Source organism: Lingula anatina, chromosome 8 (genome assembly GCF_051362555.1).
Source record: "Lingula anatina isolate TDL-2025a chromosome 8, LinAna3.0, whole genome shotgun sequence".
NCBI lineage: Eukaryota > Metazoa > Brachiopoda > Lingulata > Lingulida > Lingulidae > Lingula > Lingula anatina.
In genome coordinates, this window is record NC_141774.1 from 10,858,360 (window position 1) to 10,878,056 (window position 19,697).

The 19,697-nt window shown below is 38.7% G+C and overlaps 2 protein-coding genes and 1 long non-coding RNA gene across 4 annotated transcripts; 1 reads left to right on the forward strand and 2 right to left on the reverse strand.

The window, feature by feature from the left end:
* Positions 1–51: 51 nt before the first annotated feature.
* On the reverse strand, positions 52–11,339 carry LOC147760333 (transcriptional regulator Simba2-like). 2 transcript variants are annotated; one of them, XM_087019131.1, is made up of 4 exons: positions 11,172–11,339; positions 9,874–10,016; positions 2,232–2,332; positions 52–1,715 (listed from the first exon to the last, which is right to left on the reverse strand). In XM_087019131.1, the coding sequence occupies exons 2-3, from the start codon at positions 10,006–10,008 to the stop codon at positions 2,243–2,245; spliced, it is 225 nt and encodes a 74-aa protein (XP_086875257.1). In that variant the 5' UTR covers positions 10,009–10,016; positions 11,172–11,339; the 3' UTR covers positions 52–1,715; positions 2,232–2,242. The 2 variants fall into 2 exon arrangements, with proteins under 2 accessions (XP_086875257.1, XP_086875256.1); XM_087019130.1 differs by having other exon boundaries at positions 2,237–2,332; positions 11,172–11,338.
* On the reverse strand, positions 7,108–9,856 carry LOC147760334 (uncharacterized). The gene is made up of 2 exons (XR_015335684.1): positions 8,241–9,856; positions 7,108–7,515 (listed from the first exon to the last, which is right to left on the reverse strand). It is a non-coding gene; the product is annotated as an uncharacterized LOC147760334 (long non-coding RNA).
* Positions 11,340–11,375: 36 nt separating the features above from the next.
* LOC106176752 (RCC1-like G exchanging factor-like protein) lies at positions 11,376–19,651 on the forward strand. The gene is made up of 12 exons (XM_087019127.1): positions 11,376–11,517; positions 12,146–12,737; positions 13,043–13,109; positions 13,405–13,568; positions 14,099–14,227; positions 14,370–14,436; positions 14,863–14,996; positions 16,226–16,336; positions 16,799–16,963; positions 17,868–18,041; positions 18,675–18,760; positions 19,146–19,651. The coding sequence occupies exons 1-12, from the start codon at positions 11,452–11,454 to the stop codon at positions 19,221–19,223; spliced, it is 1,833 nt and encodes a 610-aa protein (XP_086875253.1). The 5' UTR covers positions 11,376–11,451; the 3' UTR covers positions 19,224–19,651.
* Positions 19,652–19,697: the final 46 nt, after the last annotated feature.

Sequence of the window (19,697 nt, forward strand, 5' to 3'; positions counted from 1 at the left end):
TTGTTCTAAATAAGTTTATCCATCATTTTTGTTAATGACCAAAACAACATCTCATTTAAAATGTTTTCTCTTTATTTCACCTTTCACATGAAATGAAATGTACAAGAGCCCCAACCGACATATGACAAATGGAATCTGAAAATTGTTTCACATAGGGACTACTTCACATCAACAATTGGTTGAAACTCTATCAATCAGGGATTTCCCCAGGATTTGGATTACAACTTAAGGGAGTCCAAAAAGTTACACTGTAGTTTGTTCATCAATTTACATGGAGTCCAACCCAAAAATTTTGGAAGCTGTCCAGCCATCTTCAGACAAGTAGGCCGTCTTTTGAGGCTAATGGCAGTCCAAAGGATGGAGGGTTCTCTGGAGGAAGCTTTGCTGTCGTTACAACTAAAGACTCGCATGAAAAACACTATGAAACCTTGTTATCTGATGGTGTGAGTTAAGCCAACATGTGGTCTGAAGTAGTACCTCTGTGAATGGAACTCTTCTCAAATGTAAATGTATGAAATTTACACATTTAAAAACCATCTTAGATTTCACTTCTTGTTAGGAAAAGGTAAAGATGGCCAGAATGCCTCAACCTGTCATTAATGGTGCATGGAACTGGCCTACATTAATAACTATATTTTCAATGGGGGATAATTGTGAATTTTATGGATAATGAAACTTGCAGTCCTACTTCCAACTAGCTGTTAACTTCTAGAAAATACATAATGAAGAAACCAATCCCTGGCTGTGTAGGCGACTTGGTCCACGTGAGGCCATATTGCCCAGTAATATCAGTGATACAATGAAATCATTTCATAACTTAAAGGGAGAATTAGAAACCCTCCTCTGCTGCCATAAGTAATGTCATTATGCTGGCATGGAAACAACATAATACATTAATATATAAACTACCATGGCTTGCATGGCTATTGCTTAATGATTCAGTTCTTTGAAGGTATTTCCAAAATAATGATTAGACACTCTTTAATGGCACACTGGCACCGTGTTGTGAAAACCAATAACTATTCTGAAGTATCTAGTAATTATGACAGTAACAAGACGGTCAGTTGCAATCTGTCAACACTGTTATAACACTTGACAAACTGAATGATTTTAAAAGTGATAATTAGAACTTTTTCTCCTGTAAGAGATCAGTATTATAAAAGATGATGTGTATAATTATATGAGAAGAATGCAATGGTGTATATGGACAGCAGGAGTTTGATATGAAACTAGGTCAGCCTCCACCCAGCCTCTTACTGATGCTAAATGACAAGTATGCGTGTCCCTTGAAAATGAGGCAGAGAGCAGTCTGAGGTCAATAGTATTAAACATCATATATGAAAGAGAAAACTGATAATTTTTCTTTTCTTTATCTGGGGCTGACATGAACCAAATGTTTTGAAACTAAAACTAATGACTTATGATAATGCTTCGAAGTCTCTGCCCTGTCAATTCCTCCATATCTGATTAGTACTTCTTTTTATGTACGTATATTTGCAATCAACAGAATCGATCTCTATGGCAATATCAACTGGTAACTCATTCCTTCTCTTGGTCGATGGGTCCAATAACATCCCAGCTGTTTATCCTGAACGGTGAAAAGTGTCAAATAAATCCCTGTCATCATCAATGATAAAACTGGTGGAAGTGCTGTCTTCCCTGTTCTATTACTCTAACCAGAATGGAGGGTTTTTAACCATGGGCATGCTTCTCGTCTGAAATAAAAACATACAACAGTTAGCCAAGAGTTTTTCAATAAGAACGTGGAGCAAATAAGCGTCTGTTTGATCATTTTAGAAGGTAAACACACACTGATTCATCAATAGACAAGAAATTGTCCCAATATTCTCCCACACCAGTTTCAACAATGACTACAATGATGCTGGTTGCAGTAGGACGAGGTGAAACCCCTTTGCACTGGATGGATTCCTTTCTGCGACCATGAAACTGGCATCGCTGTGGTCATAGAAAGGAGGCACAAGCATCACTTTGGTTGCAGAATGAATGCTCAATGATCAGCTAGTTGTCAGCACGTTAAGTATTTTTTTACTCTCAAACAAGGCCATACTATGGGCCACAGAAGATATGACGTCCAGTGTAAAGGGGGCTTAAGGAAGTTGTAATCAAACACTACGTTATGCTAAACATCTCTTGAAAATTTGAGAATAAATAAGCTGTATAGAATTTATACATTGTTTTTCCATAATTTGTGATAATTTAAGCTACCTTACCATACCTCACTTTACACCTCCTTCAGTTCATCTGGCAAAGTGGCCTTCGGATGTTTATTTTCAAAATGCTGTTTGTATGTCTTTGGGTCTGGCATCTGAGCCTAGGAGAGAAAGTGGTAAACTGGGGATACGATTACATTGATATTGCAACAGAAAAATATTTTGATGTGCTGTCCTTTAAAATGAGCCATTTTACTTTAATTTTCTATCATGAAAATCAAATAACTTTGACGGCAATGGGAAACCACCATAACAAAACAAGTACAGTTCAAATTTTAACAAATAATAATGATATAATAACAGTTTCACAACATCACACACAATGTTTGGTACAATTTCCAGTGAAATACTTGTAGTAGTTCTGTACAAGCTTTCAAAATATTACACACTGAAAAACACTGCTTAAGTATCAAGTCTTCACAGTAAACAAGGAGTGGGGGAGGTGACAGACATGCTGAAACTGTTGGTCCGATCAGTCATGACTGTTGATGATTGTGTTAGTTGAGACCGTGACCTCTGACATTGTGTTCCGTTCCCATGATGCATTAGTATAATGGTTAGGTGTTGAATAAAGTTCAGTGTTTATTGAACATGTGAATGTTGCGTTGTTCCACATACACACAGTCTGGTCCATACAAAACTGGGACCGAGATCAACAAGGGAAAATTTGTCTGGCGGTAAAAAATTGGACGTGGTCAGTCCAAAGGAGTTTTAAGAGCCGCAATTTTGAATTTACAGTCATCATTCGACATACTTCACTAATAAAATTATATGAAACCCAAAGCAATTTTCCCTTCCATTTCAAAACTATCACATTCATAAACAAAGTAAACTACCCTAATCGTACTTGTAGTTTCTGTCTCAAACGAATAGAATGATTTTTGGTCCGACAAAAATCCATTTGGTCCGTCAAATTTTTCATTACTGCCGATAATAATAATAATAATAATAATTTATTTTTCTATGGCGCATTCCATTAAAAATCTCAATGCGCCTTACAACATTCACTTAAAAGAGCTAAATAACACGATACTAATATAAGAACACATTACAATTTTAAAGGACTAAGAACTAATTTAAAGAACCAATTATTCATATTCTAAAATGATAAGAACCTAAAGTGACAACATTTAAAACTAGAGGATCAGAGAGGCGATACCGCCTCCGAATATTGTACCACCAGCTGGAGCAAGCGCATTCATATAGACCCCCACATATACAAAATAAGGAACACAGCCACCAGTCTTGTGCTTGACAAGCTGTAAAAATGCAATCAACAAGAATTTTCAAAATATGCAAAAAATATATATATTACTAAAAATGGTACAATCAAAGTTAAGTTCATCGCAAGGTAGGTCAAAGGTCAATTCCAAGGTCACAGTAAATTGCCAGTATATGACTTCCTATTCACGTTCAATAGTAACTATGGGCCTATCTCTGCCAGGTTTGGAGTTAAAAGAGAAAGAAATTAGCAGATGTCAGTTCATGATAATAAGTAGGTCAAAGGTCAATTTCAAGGTCACACTTAGATTGCCAGTATATGACTTCCTATTCACGTTCAATAGTAACTATGGACCTATCTCTGCCAGTTTTGGAGATAAAGGGGAAGCAAACTATGCAAAGTTCAGTTCATGGTGAAAAGTAGGTCAAAGGTCAATTTTAAGGTCACTTTAAGATTGCCAGTATATGACTTCCCATTCAACTTCAATAGAGACTATGGACCTATCTCTGCCAGTTTTGGAGATAAAAGGGAATCAAAATTTGCAAAGTTCAGTTCATGGTGAAAAGTAGGTCAAAGGTCAATTTTAAGGTCACATGTAGATTGCCAGTATATGACTTCCTATTCAAGTTCAATAGAGACTATGGACCTATCTCTGCCAGTTTTGGAGATAAAAGGGAAGCAAAATTTGCAAAGTTCAGTTCATGGTGAAAAGTAGGTCAAAGGTCAATTTTAAGGTCACATTTAGATTGCCAGTATATGTCTTCCTATTCAACTTCAATAGTAACTATGGACCTATCTCTGCCAGTTTTGGAGATAAAAGGGAAGCAAAATTTGCAAAGTTCAGTTCTTGGTGAAAAGTAGGTCAAAGGTCAATTTTAAGGTCACATTTGGATTGCCAGTATATGACTTCCTATTCAACTTCAATAGTAACTATGGACCTATCTCTGCCAGTTTTGGAGATAAAAGGGAATCAAAATTTGCAAAGTTCAGTTCATGGTGAAAAGTAGGTCAAAGGTCAATTTTAAGGTCACATGTAGATTGCCAGTATATGACTTCCTATTCAACTTCAATAGTAACTATGGACCTATCTCTGCCAGTTTTGGAGATAAAAGGGAAGCAAAATTTGCAAAGTTCAGTTCATGGTGAAAAGTAGGTCAAAGGTCAATTTTAAGGTCACATTTAGATTGCCAGTATATGACTTCCTATTCAACTTCAATAGTAACTATGGACCTATCTCTGCCAGTTTTGGAGATAAAAGGGAAGCAAAATTTGCAAAGTTCAATTCATGGTGAAAAGTAGGTCAAAGGTCAATTTTAAGGTCACATTTAGATTGCCAGTATATGACTTCCTATTCAACTTCAATAGTAACTATGGACCTATCTCTGCCAGTTTTGGAGATAAAAGGGAAGCAAAATTTGCAAAGTTCAGTTCATGGTGAAAAGTAGGTCAAAGGTCAATTTTAAGGTCACATTTAGATTGCCAGTATATGACTTCCTATTCAAGTTCAATAGAAACTATGGACCTATCTCTGCCAGTTTTGGAGATAAAAAGGAAGCAAAATTTGCAAAGTTCAGTTCATGGTGAAAAGTAGGTCAAAGGTCAATTTTAAGGTCACATTTAGATTGCCAGTATATGACTTCCTATTCAATTTCAATAGTAACTATGGACCTATCTCTGCCAGTTTTGGAGATATAAGGGACTAAATGTTATAATTTTGGAGTTACCATAATGTGCCATAAATTTCCTACAAAAAAAATTAATTAAAATAAAGAAAAGGTCATTTTGGTCAAAATTCTTGAAATGGGAGGTGCTCTGAAGTTCCAGATGTTCAAATTTGATGAAATAATTTCATTTTGGACCACAAGTTGTCTGCTTTGCCAAGCCTTATGTTTTATTTTTCCGGAGTTCAAAATTTATTATCCATTACCGTACTGCACATTTTGCTTTCACCACCAATATGTACTTTTTGATACAGCGTAACTCGAAAACCGTATGGAATACAAAAAAACGGAGACCACCTCCAGTGTTGGGCTTTACATGCTCTACAAAATGCAAAAAAGAATGGGTGTCTAGCATTAACGGTTCCCGAATTAGAGACAGTTTTCAGTTTCGATATCTTATGGCCGCTACTTCCGTGAAAATGCACCGATTGACCCCAAATTCACGGAGATGAAAGATGACCTGAAGGGTAACACTTTCCATTAATATTATTAGTTAAGTCTGTGTGGTGTCTGAATAAGACCGCAAATAATTTTTTTTTCGGCAAAAATTTTGTTTTTTTGAAAATTTTGGCCCGTTTGACCTTAAAATAAAGGTCAAAGGTCAAATCCAAGGGCATATTTGAAATCTACACATATGACTTTTGGAAAGCTGTCTGTAGAAATATTTCCCATAATTCCTTCTGTAGGGGAGATAATTAGCATTTAATTTTGCCATTTTTGGACAAGGGTGCATTGCAATGAGTGCCACACCTAGACCCCAATACCGACAAAGCCCAAATTTTACGTGGAACGAGTTGAGATTATAGGTGACCTAAATCCAAGAGATGGGTATGGAGGCCCTTACCGTCTAGGAGGAGAAGCGGTAACGGTGACTTGGCGGCGGAGCCGCAGGAGCCGCAGGAGCCGGCGGAGCCGCAGGAGCCGGCGGAGCCGGCGGAACATACGGGTCGGGACTAAAACCATGTGTACCGCCAGCGCCTACGCTGGTGGTACAATAATTAATCATAAAATTACAGTACACCTTATTAAAAACTAAAATTAACTATATGATAGCTACTGATAGGCTATTCTAAAAATATGAGTTTTCAAAAGCTTTTTAAAAGTATCTATGTCACCTGCTGCTCGTATTTCAGAGGGTAAAGTGTTCCAAACTTTGGGTGCATATATCATAAATGCCCTTTCACCGTAAAATTTACCAGCTTTTTTCTCTAAGACACTGTGTTCTAAAAGTAAATGACTAAAAGTTGAAGACCTGGTAACTCTTCCATGCTGATGTTGCTTCATAAGTTCTGAGATATAAAGTGGTTTATTCTCAGTGACTGCTTTAAAAATGACACATAAAATTTTAAATAAAATTCTCTCTCTTACTGGAAGCCAGTGAAGTTCCATCAAAACAGGTAATATATGCTCTCGGCTATTCCATCCCATTTTAGTTACCAGCCTAGCTGCAGAATTTTGAATTAATTGAAGTTTGTTCAGATGATTTTTGCCTAAACCATATAAGAGACTGTTGCAATAATCAAGCTTAGAAGTAATGAAAGCATGGACTAGTTTTTCAGTTGAAGTTTTGTCCAGTAAGTCACGTATCTTACTAATTCGCCAAAGTGAGTATGATGCCGATTTGCAAATTTCAGAGATCCGTCTATCCATAGTTGCATACTGATCAAAGGTGACACCTAAATCTTTCACATAGCTAGATGGATTGATGTTGACACCACCGATACAAATATCAGATTTCATTGCATTTCCCCTGTCTGACTTAGACCTTGATGTAAACCATATTAGTTCAGTTTTTCCATCATTTAGTGCTAGCATGTTTGTTTTCATCCAATTTCGGATCTCAACTAGACAAGTTTCTATTGAGGTGATAGCCATGGAGCGATTACTTTCACTTGTGACATAAATTTGAGTGTCATCAGCAAAAATGACAGTCAGGGTTCTGCCAAGGTCTCAAAAAAGGGGGGAGAATTCTCCCCTCTGAGCTAAAAAGTTGGGGAGATTTTGAGAAAAAGTGGGAGATCAGGAAAAATGATATTTTACGTAAAAACATACACTGCTAGTCTGTACTGGTATTTTATTAAAGTTCACAAACTGAACTGATTCAACTTTGAAAGTGATTTTACATAGACTGTATGTATATACAGTTGCAAATGATTTTTTATAAAAACTTTCACTTTAAGGCTATGTGCCAACAATGATACACTGCTAATCTGTACTGTCCATAGCATCTGCCTCATTATCAGAGCCAAGAATAATCTCTTAACCAATCGTGTTGAAATTTCTGTGGCACTACTGTTGGTTTCTTTCTTTCAGGCCCTTCGATGGTATTTGGTCTGCAGACCTAAAATTAAAAAAAAAAAAAGTTAAAATTTCTCCTACTTACAAACTTATAATTTCTGGAACCAGACACCACAATCCAAAAGAATTTTTAGGTTTTGATGATTAATCATGACTTAATGAACACTTTTATCAGGAAAAATTGTGTTTGGGTGTTAGTGTTTGTGAAGGACATTTTTATCTTTGATTTATCGTTTTCACAATATTGACTACTTTTTAAAATAAAGGCTAAAGTAAAAAAAAATTTATAGGTCACACATTTGGTTGAGTGCATTCTATGAAAATATCCTTGATTAGGAGGCCCTATTTTTTTTTTCAAATTAGTATTCTCACACATATATACAGAGGAATAAACAGGTCTCCTTACTTCTTCATTGAAGTTAAACATTTCCTTTTTTTCAAATTTTTATTCTCACACACATATATATATATATATATATATATATACATTATAGAGAGATAGGAATAAACATATCAAAAACAGGCCTCCTAACTTTTTAAACTTCTTTTTCATATTATCATACTCACATAGGAGGAATAAGCATACCAGAAACGGGACCCGTCATTTTTTAACGTTTTTTTTTTTAATTTTCATACTCACATATAGAGGAATAATCGTATCAAAAATGGGCCTATTACCGTTTTTTTTTTACTTTCTTTCACATTTTCAAACGAAGTGTCAAGTGTCCTTCCAAAACGTAAAATAAAAACGCCACGGAATGACCATACCTTTATCGTCGACGAACTGTCAGTTTCATCTGGAGTCGCATCTTCAGAAATTTGTTTCTTCCTTTTCTCAGACTTGTCAGGCGGAGAGACGAATTCACCTGACTTTGGCATAAAACTTAAAATAGATCTCTGTTTCTTAACTTTCGCTTTCGGCGAGGAAGCCGCCATTTTAACCACGCTTCACCAGGCTGAATATCACTGTCACGCCGTCTATCATTGGTTGACTGTCCCGCGAGTGAGAGAACCAATAAAACCGCTCAATCGCTTAACCTACTTTAGGCCGAGTGCAGCGGAGTCACCCGAGGATTGCCGATTGGACTGTAGTCATGAAGAGGTACTATTGATATTACGACAACAAATGACGACGCTGCTTGAAACGATCTCTTACGAGGGTACACATGCAGTAAAACATCGTCGCAATATGACGACGTTAAGGACACTGTGTTAACAAGTCAATGCAGCAGACGATGCGAAGAAATTTATACCGGTGATGATTATTTAGATAAACAATTTTAGACGCCACTCTCAATGTGTGTTTTATCATCTCAAGAACAATGATAGCACCCTCATTCGGTTTGTATGCGAGAATTTTCGCATCTTTGGTAATTTTTGTGCGAGAATTTTATTTTTTTGGCGAGAATCTCGCAGAATCGCGGCCTCGGCAGAACCCTGGACAGTGTTGAGACCATGTTTAACTATAATGTCTTCTACTGGTAGCATATACAATGAAAAGAGCAATGGACCTAGCACAGACCCCTGAGGGACACCATACTCTAAAATAGTGGGCTCTGATAGCAACGACTCAATTGACACCTTTTGTGTTCGATCTTTTAGATATGAGGTTAACCAATTAAGTGCTAAATCTTTTACTCCAAATCGGTACTGTAGTCTGTGCAGAAGTATGTTGTGGTCAATGGTGTCGAATGCAGCAGACAGATCTAAAAGGGCTAAAATAACATCTTTTTGTTTGTCTAAAGAAAGCATGATGTCATTATGAACCCTTAGGAGAGCTGTTTCTGTGCTATGTCCTTCTCTATAAGCTGATTGAAACTTGCCATATAGACTGTTTTGAGCTAGATAGTTATTCAGTTGTATACATGCCATTTTCTCAAGAAACTTCCCTAAGAAGGGCAAGTTTGATATTGGTCGATAATTTTTAAACACTTGTTTGCACAGGCCTTGTTTTTTTAACAAGGGTCTAACAATTGCTGCTTTGCAGTTGGATGGGAAGATGCCTGTTGTAAAAGAGAGATTCACTATCTTTAAAATAACTGGGGCCAGAACAGTAATGCACTCTTTGATAATATGTGTTGGCACAGGATCTAAGGCAGAAGATTTAGAATTCATGCTTTTCATTAATGCTAAAACATCTTCTTCTGATACAGGTGAAAATTCAGTCAATACTGCATGAGTTCAGGTAACTGGGGTTTCTGAGATTTCTACAGAAGTATAAGAAACGAGATCATTTCGAATGCTCTTGATCTTATCTGTAAAGTAATTTGAAAAAAGTTGAGGGAGCTCTGAGATTTCCATGTCTGGGAGGACATTCAGTTGAGATGATTTTGATTCCGATCCAAATGTTCGGCCAGTCTGAAAAGTTTTCAGCATGTCTGGGATGAGAGACGGTACTTACCATACACACAGAGCACTTGAATGTCAGAGCTTTGGCAGCAGCCTTCTTTTGGTCTCCAGACTGTGCCTTCTTCAGCTTGGCCTGCTTCTCCGCATTCTTCTGCTGGGACTGGATTTTCTGCTGTCCGCGAGCCATTGTTTAGACTGAAATATTGGAACTGCTGTTTACAAATTGTTTATCCATGATGTTGAATTACTTGATACTGTCAGTTTTTGGGTTTTACAATGATATAATAATACCTGTAAGATGTTAAGAATATGGATAGGTAAATCAATTCTTGGGATATTCAGTAATATATATATCAATTATATCAATTATTTTAAGGTCCATAACAAATGAGTTGTGGCACTCGGAGAATGATGTTTGAAACTTTCAACAATTAATGGAAAAGGTATGAATCTAAAAATTATTAACCTACTAGAAAGTTCCTTGTAACTAATTATTTAAATGAGAAAAATAGTAAATATAATTTTTCTATCGAAATTGCTGAAATAAAAATATCTTATTCACACTCTACTTCATTTTGCTGTATTTCTCTATACTCTTATTTTGCCTTGCTTTTATACTGAGATGAGGCTTAATACAGCATTACTGAGGTCTCAGTCATTATTTCTACTCAAAGTCATTAATTTTCTTCCACAGTATTCAAGTCAAAAAATTACATGAACAAAGTTATACTGTAAATGTGATAAGGAAATAAATGGTTATTTGTATTTCCTCATGGACCAAGTCATGCTTCATTCACCACTGACAGTTAACTTTTTATTTCCTTGTAAAGGGTGCTGCACATACGGGATAATTTTTATGATAAAACAAATATACAGTACACAGTTTTGACAATGATAAAACATTGTTGAATAATCAATGCATTCTACTGCAACAGTCAGTCGCCTAATGCCAAATTATAGTTATTACACACAGATTAAAAACTGCACATCAAATGAACCCTTGATGCAACAAGGCAAAACAAACACACTACTAGAACGAACAGCAGTCATTTTTTCTTTCAGATTTTAAAAACACGTATTTGTCTTGTAGAACCAAAGTCACACTTTCATCGGCGTAAAAGTGCTAATTCATCCCAAGACAGAAGTGGTCAAGACTAACGAGGGTTGAATAAAAAGAATTAAAAGTGTCTTGTTATCTCTTGTCGCCAATTTTGATCAGCTGTCGTCTTGTTTAAGCTCTGTAACACCTTGCCCGCCACGGAAAATAGAGACACCATGATGACAAGATACCCGATTGCAGTATAACTATGCTACCGAAATACTAATGAAATTATAAAATAATGTACTTACGATTCCAGCAAGCTATAAAAGCTTGAAAACTTTTGAATGATGCGAAGCGGTGCGTTGAGTTTCACAACCGGAAGTACCTGTCTTACCATAGTCTTCCATATACGGAAGAAGTATGTTTTCAAAACCATATGTATTGGAAAGTAGTACCCATAAAGATATCGAAAAGTCATTTTAAATTGTTTTATAAACCATAACTTTAAAAAACACTTCTCATTTGGTGCAGTATTTACAATTTTTATAAATTAAACATTTCACCAGTTGACTAGGGGTAATTTTAAAGATGGCTGCGCCCACGTCGTATCATGCTTTAGGGCAAAATGCAAATATACTGAGGTTTATATGGAGGGTAAGGAAAACAAAAATGTGAACTCTATAACAACACGTAGAATCTCTCTATGTGTATGTCATTGGCAAAAGTCAGTTTTCTCAATATGTCCAATGAAACAACAACTACACTCCCCCCCCCCCCCCCAACTCACTCACGGGAGCTTAGGCTTCGTTCACATGCAATGTCTATTTTCTAAATTCTATTTTCTATTTGCGGCATGTCTTATGATCACGGTCTGTGCACTGAATATCCCGCCGCATAATTACTGGCAGCGCGAGCCAGTTACTATAAGTTACTATAAGTAACTGGCTCGCGCTGCCAGTAATTACGCGGCGGGATATTCAGTGCACAGACCGTGATCATAAGATAGCGCGAATAGAAAATAGACATTGCATGTGAACGAAGCCTTACTCACTTCTGTACTCGTTTTAAGGTTCATATTCCTAGTTTTGGTTATAAGACATGTCTTGACAGACACCAGGATTTATTTTTACAAAATTCAATTTCAAAGACATCACTATATAAATATGAAATGGCTTATTTTATTGGAAACTAGGAATATTAATTGAATATAATTTATCACTCAGCTTTTTAAATTATAGATAAATATGTCTTGGAATTTATTTTGTGTCCTTTACAATTTCAGAAAGGGTTTTTGTCCACAATGAGAACAGAACACTGTCTTGTCACGCCATTCTTTACTTGTAACCGATGCCACGCTAAACGTATAGGGTCGTCTCCAGAAGCAAGTCTGCCATATTACACCAAACTTCCACAAACCCCTGGATCTCAAGATCACAGCATGAAGTTAAGCAATGTCAGGACTAGTGCATCTTGTCAAGTAATTCACAGGGGCACACAGACAAACATAACCACTCCACACAGGCCTCTGCAGACTGTGCTATTAAAGAGGCCCCATGAGGGGGTCAGCAGTACTGTGAACCGAGTTCAACCCTTGCACACTCTGTCAACTCACACAAAGAGCCTCAGCTGGAAGAGCAGGTACTCAGTGAGCCACAGGAACCTGTTAGCTGGAGTGGCCTGTGAGGGAGTATGTTCACTAGGGAACCCTCTTCTGCCACACTCAGGAGGGGGAGTGAAACGTTTTATGGCAAAGTGGATGACAAGAGTGTACGACAGGGAGAGGAAGAAGGAGATTGTGTATCAGTATGCCTCTGCTGAACCAGCACGTTCCACCAGAGTGTATGTATGGGGATACGCAGGAGTAGGAGCCTTAGGTGAGGGCTGGGTCTCTTCTAGGGTTTAATTGGAGAGAAACTGGGGGTCTTAGATGAGGGTTTGGGGAGAAACTGGGGGGGGGGGGGGGGGAGGGGTCTTAGTTGAGGGTTTGGGGAGAAACACAGGAATGGGGGTCTTATATGAAGGTGAGGGTGGGGTATGAGTATGTGGTTAAACAAAACAGATGATGTTTTCAATATCTGCTTTATGTTGTAATTTAAACTTTTTGACATGTTGTTCAGAAACTTACCTACACTCTCTGCATTTTGTCTGTAACTTTGGTTTAATCAGTTTTTTTTCTTAGGTTTGCCAACCTTCCTGAGACTCAAGGGTAAAAAATACCCCAAGCTGGTCCAGAGTTTCCCCCACAGGTGACAAAATGCAGATAATATGTGTCATTTTAAGTGGCTTCATGATTATGTAAAAGATAAAATACAATAGTTATATATGCTATAATTAAGGGGCAAAATGTCATTGTTCATTTTTTTTATGTGTTCTTCACAATAGCTGTTCAATAGCATTTATTACGAAAAATGTTTAAATTAAGTGAATAGACAAAATATCATTGTTTAACCAAGTAAAGATGACCCAAAATAATAGTAGCTTCTGTTACTAGTATTTGATTGGGTATTTCAACAATATATAAAGCTTTGTTTCCCCTGGCAGGTTTATGTTTCTCGAAACAAATAACTACCAGCCTATCAGCGCAGCTTGTGGCAACGGCTTCACTGTGTTTGTAGCTAAGAGGTCAGGTGAAGGTCACGTGATTTTGGGGACAGGCATCAACTCCGACTCACAGATTGGGTACCAGGAGGCTCCTAAGGGATCAGGTGGGTATATAACCCCACACTGCTTCACAGTGTTAACCCCACACTGCTTCACAGTGTTAACCCCACACTGCTTCACAGTGTTTTCATGAGGCTCCTAAGGAATCGGGTAGGTATATAACCCCACACTGCTTCACAGTGTTTTCATGAGGCTCCTAAGGAATCGGGTAGGTATATAACCCCACACTGCTTCACAGTGTTAACCCCACACTGCTTCACAGTGTTAACCCCACACTGCTTCACAGTGTTTTCATGAGGCTCCTAAGGAATCGGGTAGGTATATAACCCCACACTGCTTCACAGTGTTTTCATAAGGCCCATAGTTGTTAAATGCTGATTTATATCCCACCTCGGTTTTTTTTTTTGTTTGTTTGTTTGTTTGTTTTTTTTTTTTTTTTTTTTTTTTTTCTTTTTTTTTTTTTTTTTTTTTTTCTTTTTTTTTTGTTTTTGTTTTAAGCAGGTAAACTACAGAAATTACTCTTCCAGTAAAACACTCACGAAAATATCAACGTACTGTCAATTATTCATTACAGGGAGGTTCCTAGACTACCTGATAGAGCCTGCACCCATTCTGTTACCATTTCAATTCCCAGAGAAAACCAAAATTACCCATGTGGCATGTGGGAGGGCACACACTGTGGTTGCCACGGATACAGAGGGAGGTAAATCAGATAATTGGTTGCTATGGTTTTAAAAGGCTTGTTTGACGTGGGCATTTCTATGGAAAGTTGAAACAGGTTTTTAAAATCTCACTTTAAATCTTGAGATTCCCTATTAAATCAGTTGAATTACTTCTTCTTCCAGTGTTCACTTTGGGCAACAACAGCTGTGGGCAGTGTGGAAGGAAAATTGTGGAAGGGGAAGAGTATAGGTGAGTAGATATCATTAGAAATAAGTAAAAAATTGTGGGAAAAGGGGAAGGTGTTAGCGATTGGATGTGTTTGGGTGAGTATAGATAATAATTATGATCATAAAACAGTTGTGCAAAATGTGGCAGTGTAAGATGTGATGGAAGTTGCTAGATCTATTATTTATGTTCAGATAAGTTTGATTTGTATGTCGACAAGTATATTGATATACATTATTTGTATTAATTTGTCATGTCTTTGCTGTCAACCTTTTGATTTGAAACTCCTAAAACTAAGTTGATGTTGGTTCATTTGATAAGCCAGTCAAAGTCCATGTGTAAAGCATCATAACATTTTTTCTGAGAACAGTACTCTCTTCATTGTGTGTGTGAGGTTGAAGATAAAAATAATAAAAGTATTTACTCAGTTTATTTTACCATTCCTTGCAGCCACAACCCATTAGTGAACAAAGTGCCATTTGATGAGGAAATCAGACAGGTGATCTGTGGCCAGGACCACACTGCAATACTCACCCAGAGTGGGCAGCTCTACACCTGTGGTCTGGGGGCAGATGGACAGACAGGTAGGTGTGTGTGGTGGTGGGGGGGCAGATGTACAGACAGGTAGGTGTGTGTGGTGGTGGGGGGGCAGATGTACAGACAGGTAGGTGTGTGTGGTGGTGGGGGGGCAGATGTACAGACAGGTAGGTGTGTGTGGTGGTGGGGGGGCAGATGGACAGACAGGTAGGTGTGTGTGGTGGTGGGGGGGCAGATGGACAGACAGGTAGGTGTGTGTGGTGGTGGGGGGGCAGATGGACAGACAGGTAGGTGTGTGTGGTGGTGGGGGGGCAGATGGACAGACAGGTAGGTGTGTGTGGTGGTGGGGGGGCAGATGGACAGACAGGTAGGTGTGTGTGGTGGTGGGGGGACAGATGTACAGACAGGTAGGTGTGTGTGGTGGTGGGGGGGCAGATGTACAGACAGGTAGGTGTGTGTGGTGGTGGTGGGGGGGGGGACAGATGTACAGACAGGTAGGTGTGTGTGGTGGTGGTGGGGGGGGGGACAGATGTACAGACAGGTAGGTGTGTGTGGTGGGGGGGCAGATGTACAGACAGGTAGGTGTGTGTGGTGGTGGTGGGGGGGCAGATGTACAGACAGGTAGGTGTGTGTGGTGGTGGTGGGGGGGGACAGATGTACAGACAGGTAGGTGTGTGTGGTGGGGGGGGACAGATGTACAGACAGGTAGGTGTGTGTGGTGGTGGGGGGGGGACAGATGTACAGACAGGTAGGTGTGTGTGGTGGGGGGGGACAGATGTACAGACAGGTAGGTGTGTGTGGTGGTGGTGGGGGGCAGATGTACAGACAGGTAGGTGTGTGTGGTGGTGGTGGGGGGCAGATGTACAGACAGGTAGGTGTGTGTGTGGTGGGGGGGACAGATGTACAGACAGGTAGGTGTGTGTGGTGGTGGTGGGGGGCAGATGTACAGACAGGTAGGTGTGTGGGGGGGGGGGGTAGATTGACAGACAGGTAAGTGTGTGGGGGGGGGCGGGGAGGGGGGTAGATGGACAGATGGGTAGGTGTGGTGGCAGGTGGATAGACAGGTAGGTGGGGGGTTGTTAAATGGACAGATAGACAGGTATGTTGTTTCTGGTTAATCCACCATCCAGTCATTTTCTAACCAGCTCCCAAATGTAAATACATTGCCGATCACATATACAAACTCTTTTAATTCTATTTAAACAAGTATTTATGCCTTGTAAAGATTTATTTCAAAGTCTCTCATAGAAGAGGACACCTGTGTTTTCTTCTCCAGGTCTTGGCCACCATGATTGTGCTGACAGTTTGACTCTGGTCCGGGGTGATCTACAGGGGGAGAAGATTGTCCACATCGCTGGACGCTCGGACACAATGTTGGCTGTGTCAGGTGAGAGATCACACCTGAGGATGACAAAGTTCCGATGATGCAGTATTCGCACATATTTTAAGGCTGTTTGAAGTAGTTTTCAATGGACACTGCTTGAATCAAACCACCATGTATTTTGAAAATGTTTGAAATAATATGTATTTGGATATGTGATTACATGTTTTAGAATATATTTGAATATCTGATAACATATATAACAGTTCTTGTATCTTTAAAAAATGTGACCTTGTTAGAGTGTGTGTGTGTGTGTGTGTGTGTGTCAAGTCCTAGTTTTCAGTTAATATAGCTTTGTCTAAAGTAATATGTCCCATATTTCAGTCAGGGGATGTATGTTGTGCTGTCTCTATATTCCAGACAAGGGAGAGGTGGTTTCAGTTAGTATACTATAACAATGTATAAAATAATTATACTTATCCCATATTTCAGTCAGGGGATGTATGTTGTGCTGTCTCTATATTCCAGACAAGGGAGACATGTTTGGCTGGGGTAACAATGAGTACTATCAACTGGACTGTGTGGAGAAGGACCGGACGCAGGTCACCGAACCCAGACGTCTCCCGATCAGTGACAAGATTGGTAAAGTGACACAGGTGGCGGCCGGAGGCACAAACTGTGGGCTAGTCAATGGTCAGTCTAGGTGGTTTTGTATCAGTTATTTCATCTGTTAGGAAATGTCAAGTAGACTATTGTAAAAAAATTAAAGGCTTTTTGTTTTCTTACAAAGATTCTGTGGTTAAAGTAAAGTCGGCTACAATTTCAAAAATTAGATTTGTATCATGAAATTTTTATGTTATAATGATTCATGCATATTTAAATGGATGTAGTCTTTGTATGGAGAAATTCTGGTTTAGAAAGTTTTGCCTATTAGAACGGATTACATGAGCTATCGATACTAACTGTGTAACCTGTGATAAGTTGTATTTTCATTATGGTCTAGGTTTTACCTGATGGAGCGGAATCTAACAACATCCATTGTGATACTAAACTCTATAACCTGCTGCATTTTATTCTTATTCTGGTTTAAGATTAACTTGATGTAACAGATAACATCAGTTATATGATACTCACTCCAAAATCAGTTACATGTTGTATTCTCATTCTGCTTTAAGAATTCTCACCTGATAAAAGCAGCTTGCATCAGCCATGATACTAAGGCTCTATTCCCATAGATTTTAGATCGATCTATCCCCGCGGGGAGTCTCACTAGATTACTTTCAGATAATCCGACTTAAATGTCCGCCCCGCCTACTACAAGCTGTAAGAGGGTAATTAACTTTCGTGTCCGCACGGCTGACAGCTATTTAGCGTGAACGCCCAGGGAGTTAGGTCGATCTAAAGTAGGTCGATCTAATCTATGGAAATGGGGTGTTATTCTGCCCATCTGGGATCCCTCCCATGTTGTTTATAAATGTTTATATAGGTTTATACATGTTATGGTCCATTCTGCTGTAAGAATTATCAACTGACAGAGCAGGATCCCTATCATACTGTTTGTTTATATTTATATATGTCATGTTGTAATCTCCCCCAGAGGGTGGAGAGGTCTATGTCTGGGGCTATGGTATCCTGGGGAAGGGACCAGCACTAGACCAGAGCCCAGTACCCACACGGATCCCTCCCATACTGTTTGGCAGAAATGACTTCACTCCGGACACCAAGGTGACCTCTCTGACCAGTGGTCTCAGCCAGTTTGCTGCTATTACTGGTAGGTGTAGAGTAAGCAGGGGGGAAAGTGTTCTGGAATATGCTGGATTTTCTGGGTTTTCAGTATTTATTTTGGTTGGTTCCACATGTTGTCTTAATCTGGTGAGTTTTTTTTTTTTTTTTTTTTTTTTTTTTTTATCTTTGGGGGGGGGGGGGTTCTAGTCAAATTGTATTTTAAAAATAATGAAACTTCACAAGTGGGTCAAGAGAAGATTAAGTTATCATTAGTTTAATTTCCCACTCAGTTTGTCTCTTAGCACACTTCAAAGATATTTTAAAATAACTGTAAGTTAAACTTGTGAAGAATCTTGTGTCAATACCTACTTATATTTGTCTGTTCTTACCATTTAAACTGTAAGTTAAGCCCCCTTTACACTGGACGGCATCCCTTCTGCGTCCAGCAGTTCGGCCCCATTTGAGAGTTAAAGAATTATAATACTTTACGTGCCGACAACTGGCCGACCATTGAGCATTCATTCTGATACCAAATCAATGCTCGTGCCTCCTTATTAAGACCACAGCGATGCCAAAATTCATGGTCGCAGAAAGGACGCCGTCCAGTGTAAAGGGGGTATTAGTTTTAAAGTGGCAGTTTCATGTCTTAATGCACAATATCAAATTTCCTCCATTTCAGACAGAGGAGACCTGTACATGTGGGGGAAGAACAAAACTGGCGCCCTGGGCCTTGGCACCAGAAAGGACCAATTTTTCCCTCTCAAGGTAATTCTTCCTCGTTCTTCTTTTCCCTTTCTTAATTCCGTAATATGGAGTCACAGAGGTGCTGCGCTGACAATCAGCACATGAAACTTCTCCGTTTTTTTTTTTTTTTTTTTCGGTTGTGTGCCAGTGCCTGGATCTGGCAGAAGCTCAGGTCTGTCCATTCTTTAATGTGGTCTTCCAATAGTTTCTTTTGTCTACCTCTGCACCTCATTTTGTATGCAATTTGTAAATACAACCACCAAAATCCAAGAATTTTGACATTGGCTTATATGAACTAAAGCTTGAGCAGAGAATTTGTAGGTCAGATGTATTACAACAGTTACAGTAACATTTTATATTTCCTCATTTCAGTAATGTGTTCTTAAAAGTTGTTTTATATCCCCAGGTTTCTCTTCCCTCCATGGCCGAGGCTGTTAGCTGTGGGGTGGACCATGTGGTCTGCATTGGGAAGTCGTTTTGCTGAAGTTTTATCAGTGGTCATCTTAAAACTGACCAGTAGTTGTAAAATATGTAGTGACCTCTGTTGTGACCATGACTGTGGACTGAATTGAAAGAATACAGGTCTGATACTACTTCTGTTTGAACTGGTACAATACTTACTTCTGGTTGTTCTTAGAATTTTTCTTATCAAACTTTCAAGTTGAAGGAGGATTGTATTCTTTGTCGGGAATTGTCTTCAGGCTTATTTAAATGATTAAGCTCAGGAGAGGATTGTATTTAAACAAGTTCAAAGTCTAACTCCAACCTCAACAAACAATTTGAGATAATGTTGCAAACAATGTGCAATAACTCTAATAAAATGTTTCTAATGGGTAATTTACAAGAATTGAAAGTAATTCGTAGCATTTAGTGACTGGGAATAAAATGCTTTTACACACCTGAAATGATTTTATTTGATGATTTTTATGAACATGTCAATAATAAAAATAAGAGTCCA

Excerpts from the sequence above, each read along its gene's own strand:
- LOC147760333 (XM_087019131.1), bottom strand. The coding sequence starts at position 10,008 with ATGGCTCGCGGACAGCAGAAAATCCAGTCCCAGCAGAAGAATGCGGAG. Across the intron at positions 2,333-9,873 it reads TCAAGTGCTCTGTGTGTATG|GCTCAGATGCCAGACCCAAA; the intron begins GTAAGTACCGTC and ends TTTCTCTCCTAG.
- LOC106176752 (XM_087019127.1), top strand. The coding sequence starts at position 11,452 with ATGGCTGCGCCCACGTCGTATCATGCTTTAGGGCAAAATGCAAATATA. Across the intron at positions 16,337-16,798 it reads CACAATGTTGGCTGTGTCAG|ACAAGGGAGACATGTTTGGC; the intron begins GTGAGAGATCAC and ends TCTATATTCCAG. Across the intron at positions 16,964-17,867 it reads AAACTGTGGGCTAGTCAATG|AGGGTGGAGAGGTCTATGTC; the intron begins GTCAGTCTAGGT and ends AATCTCCCCCAG.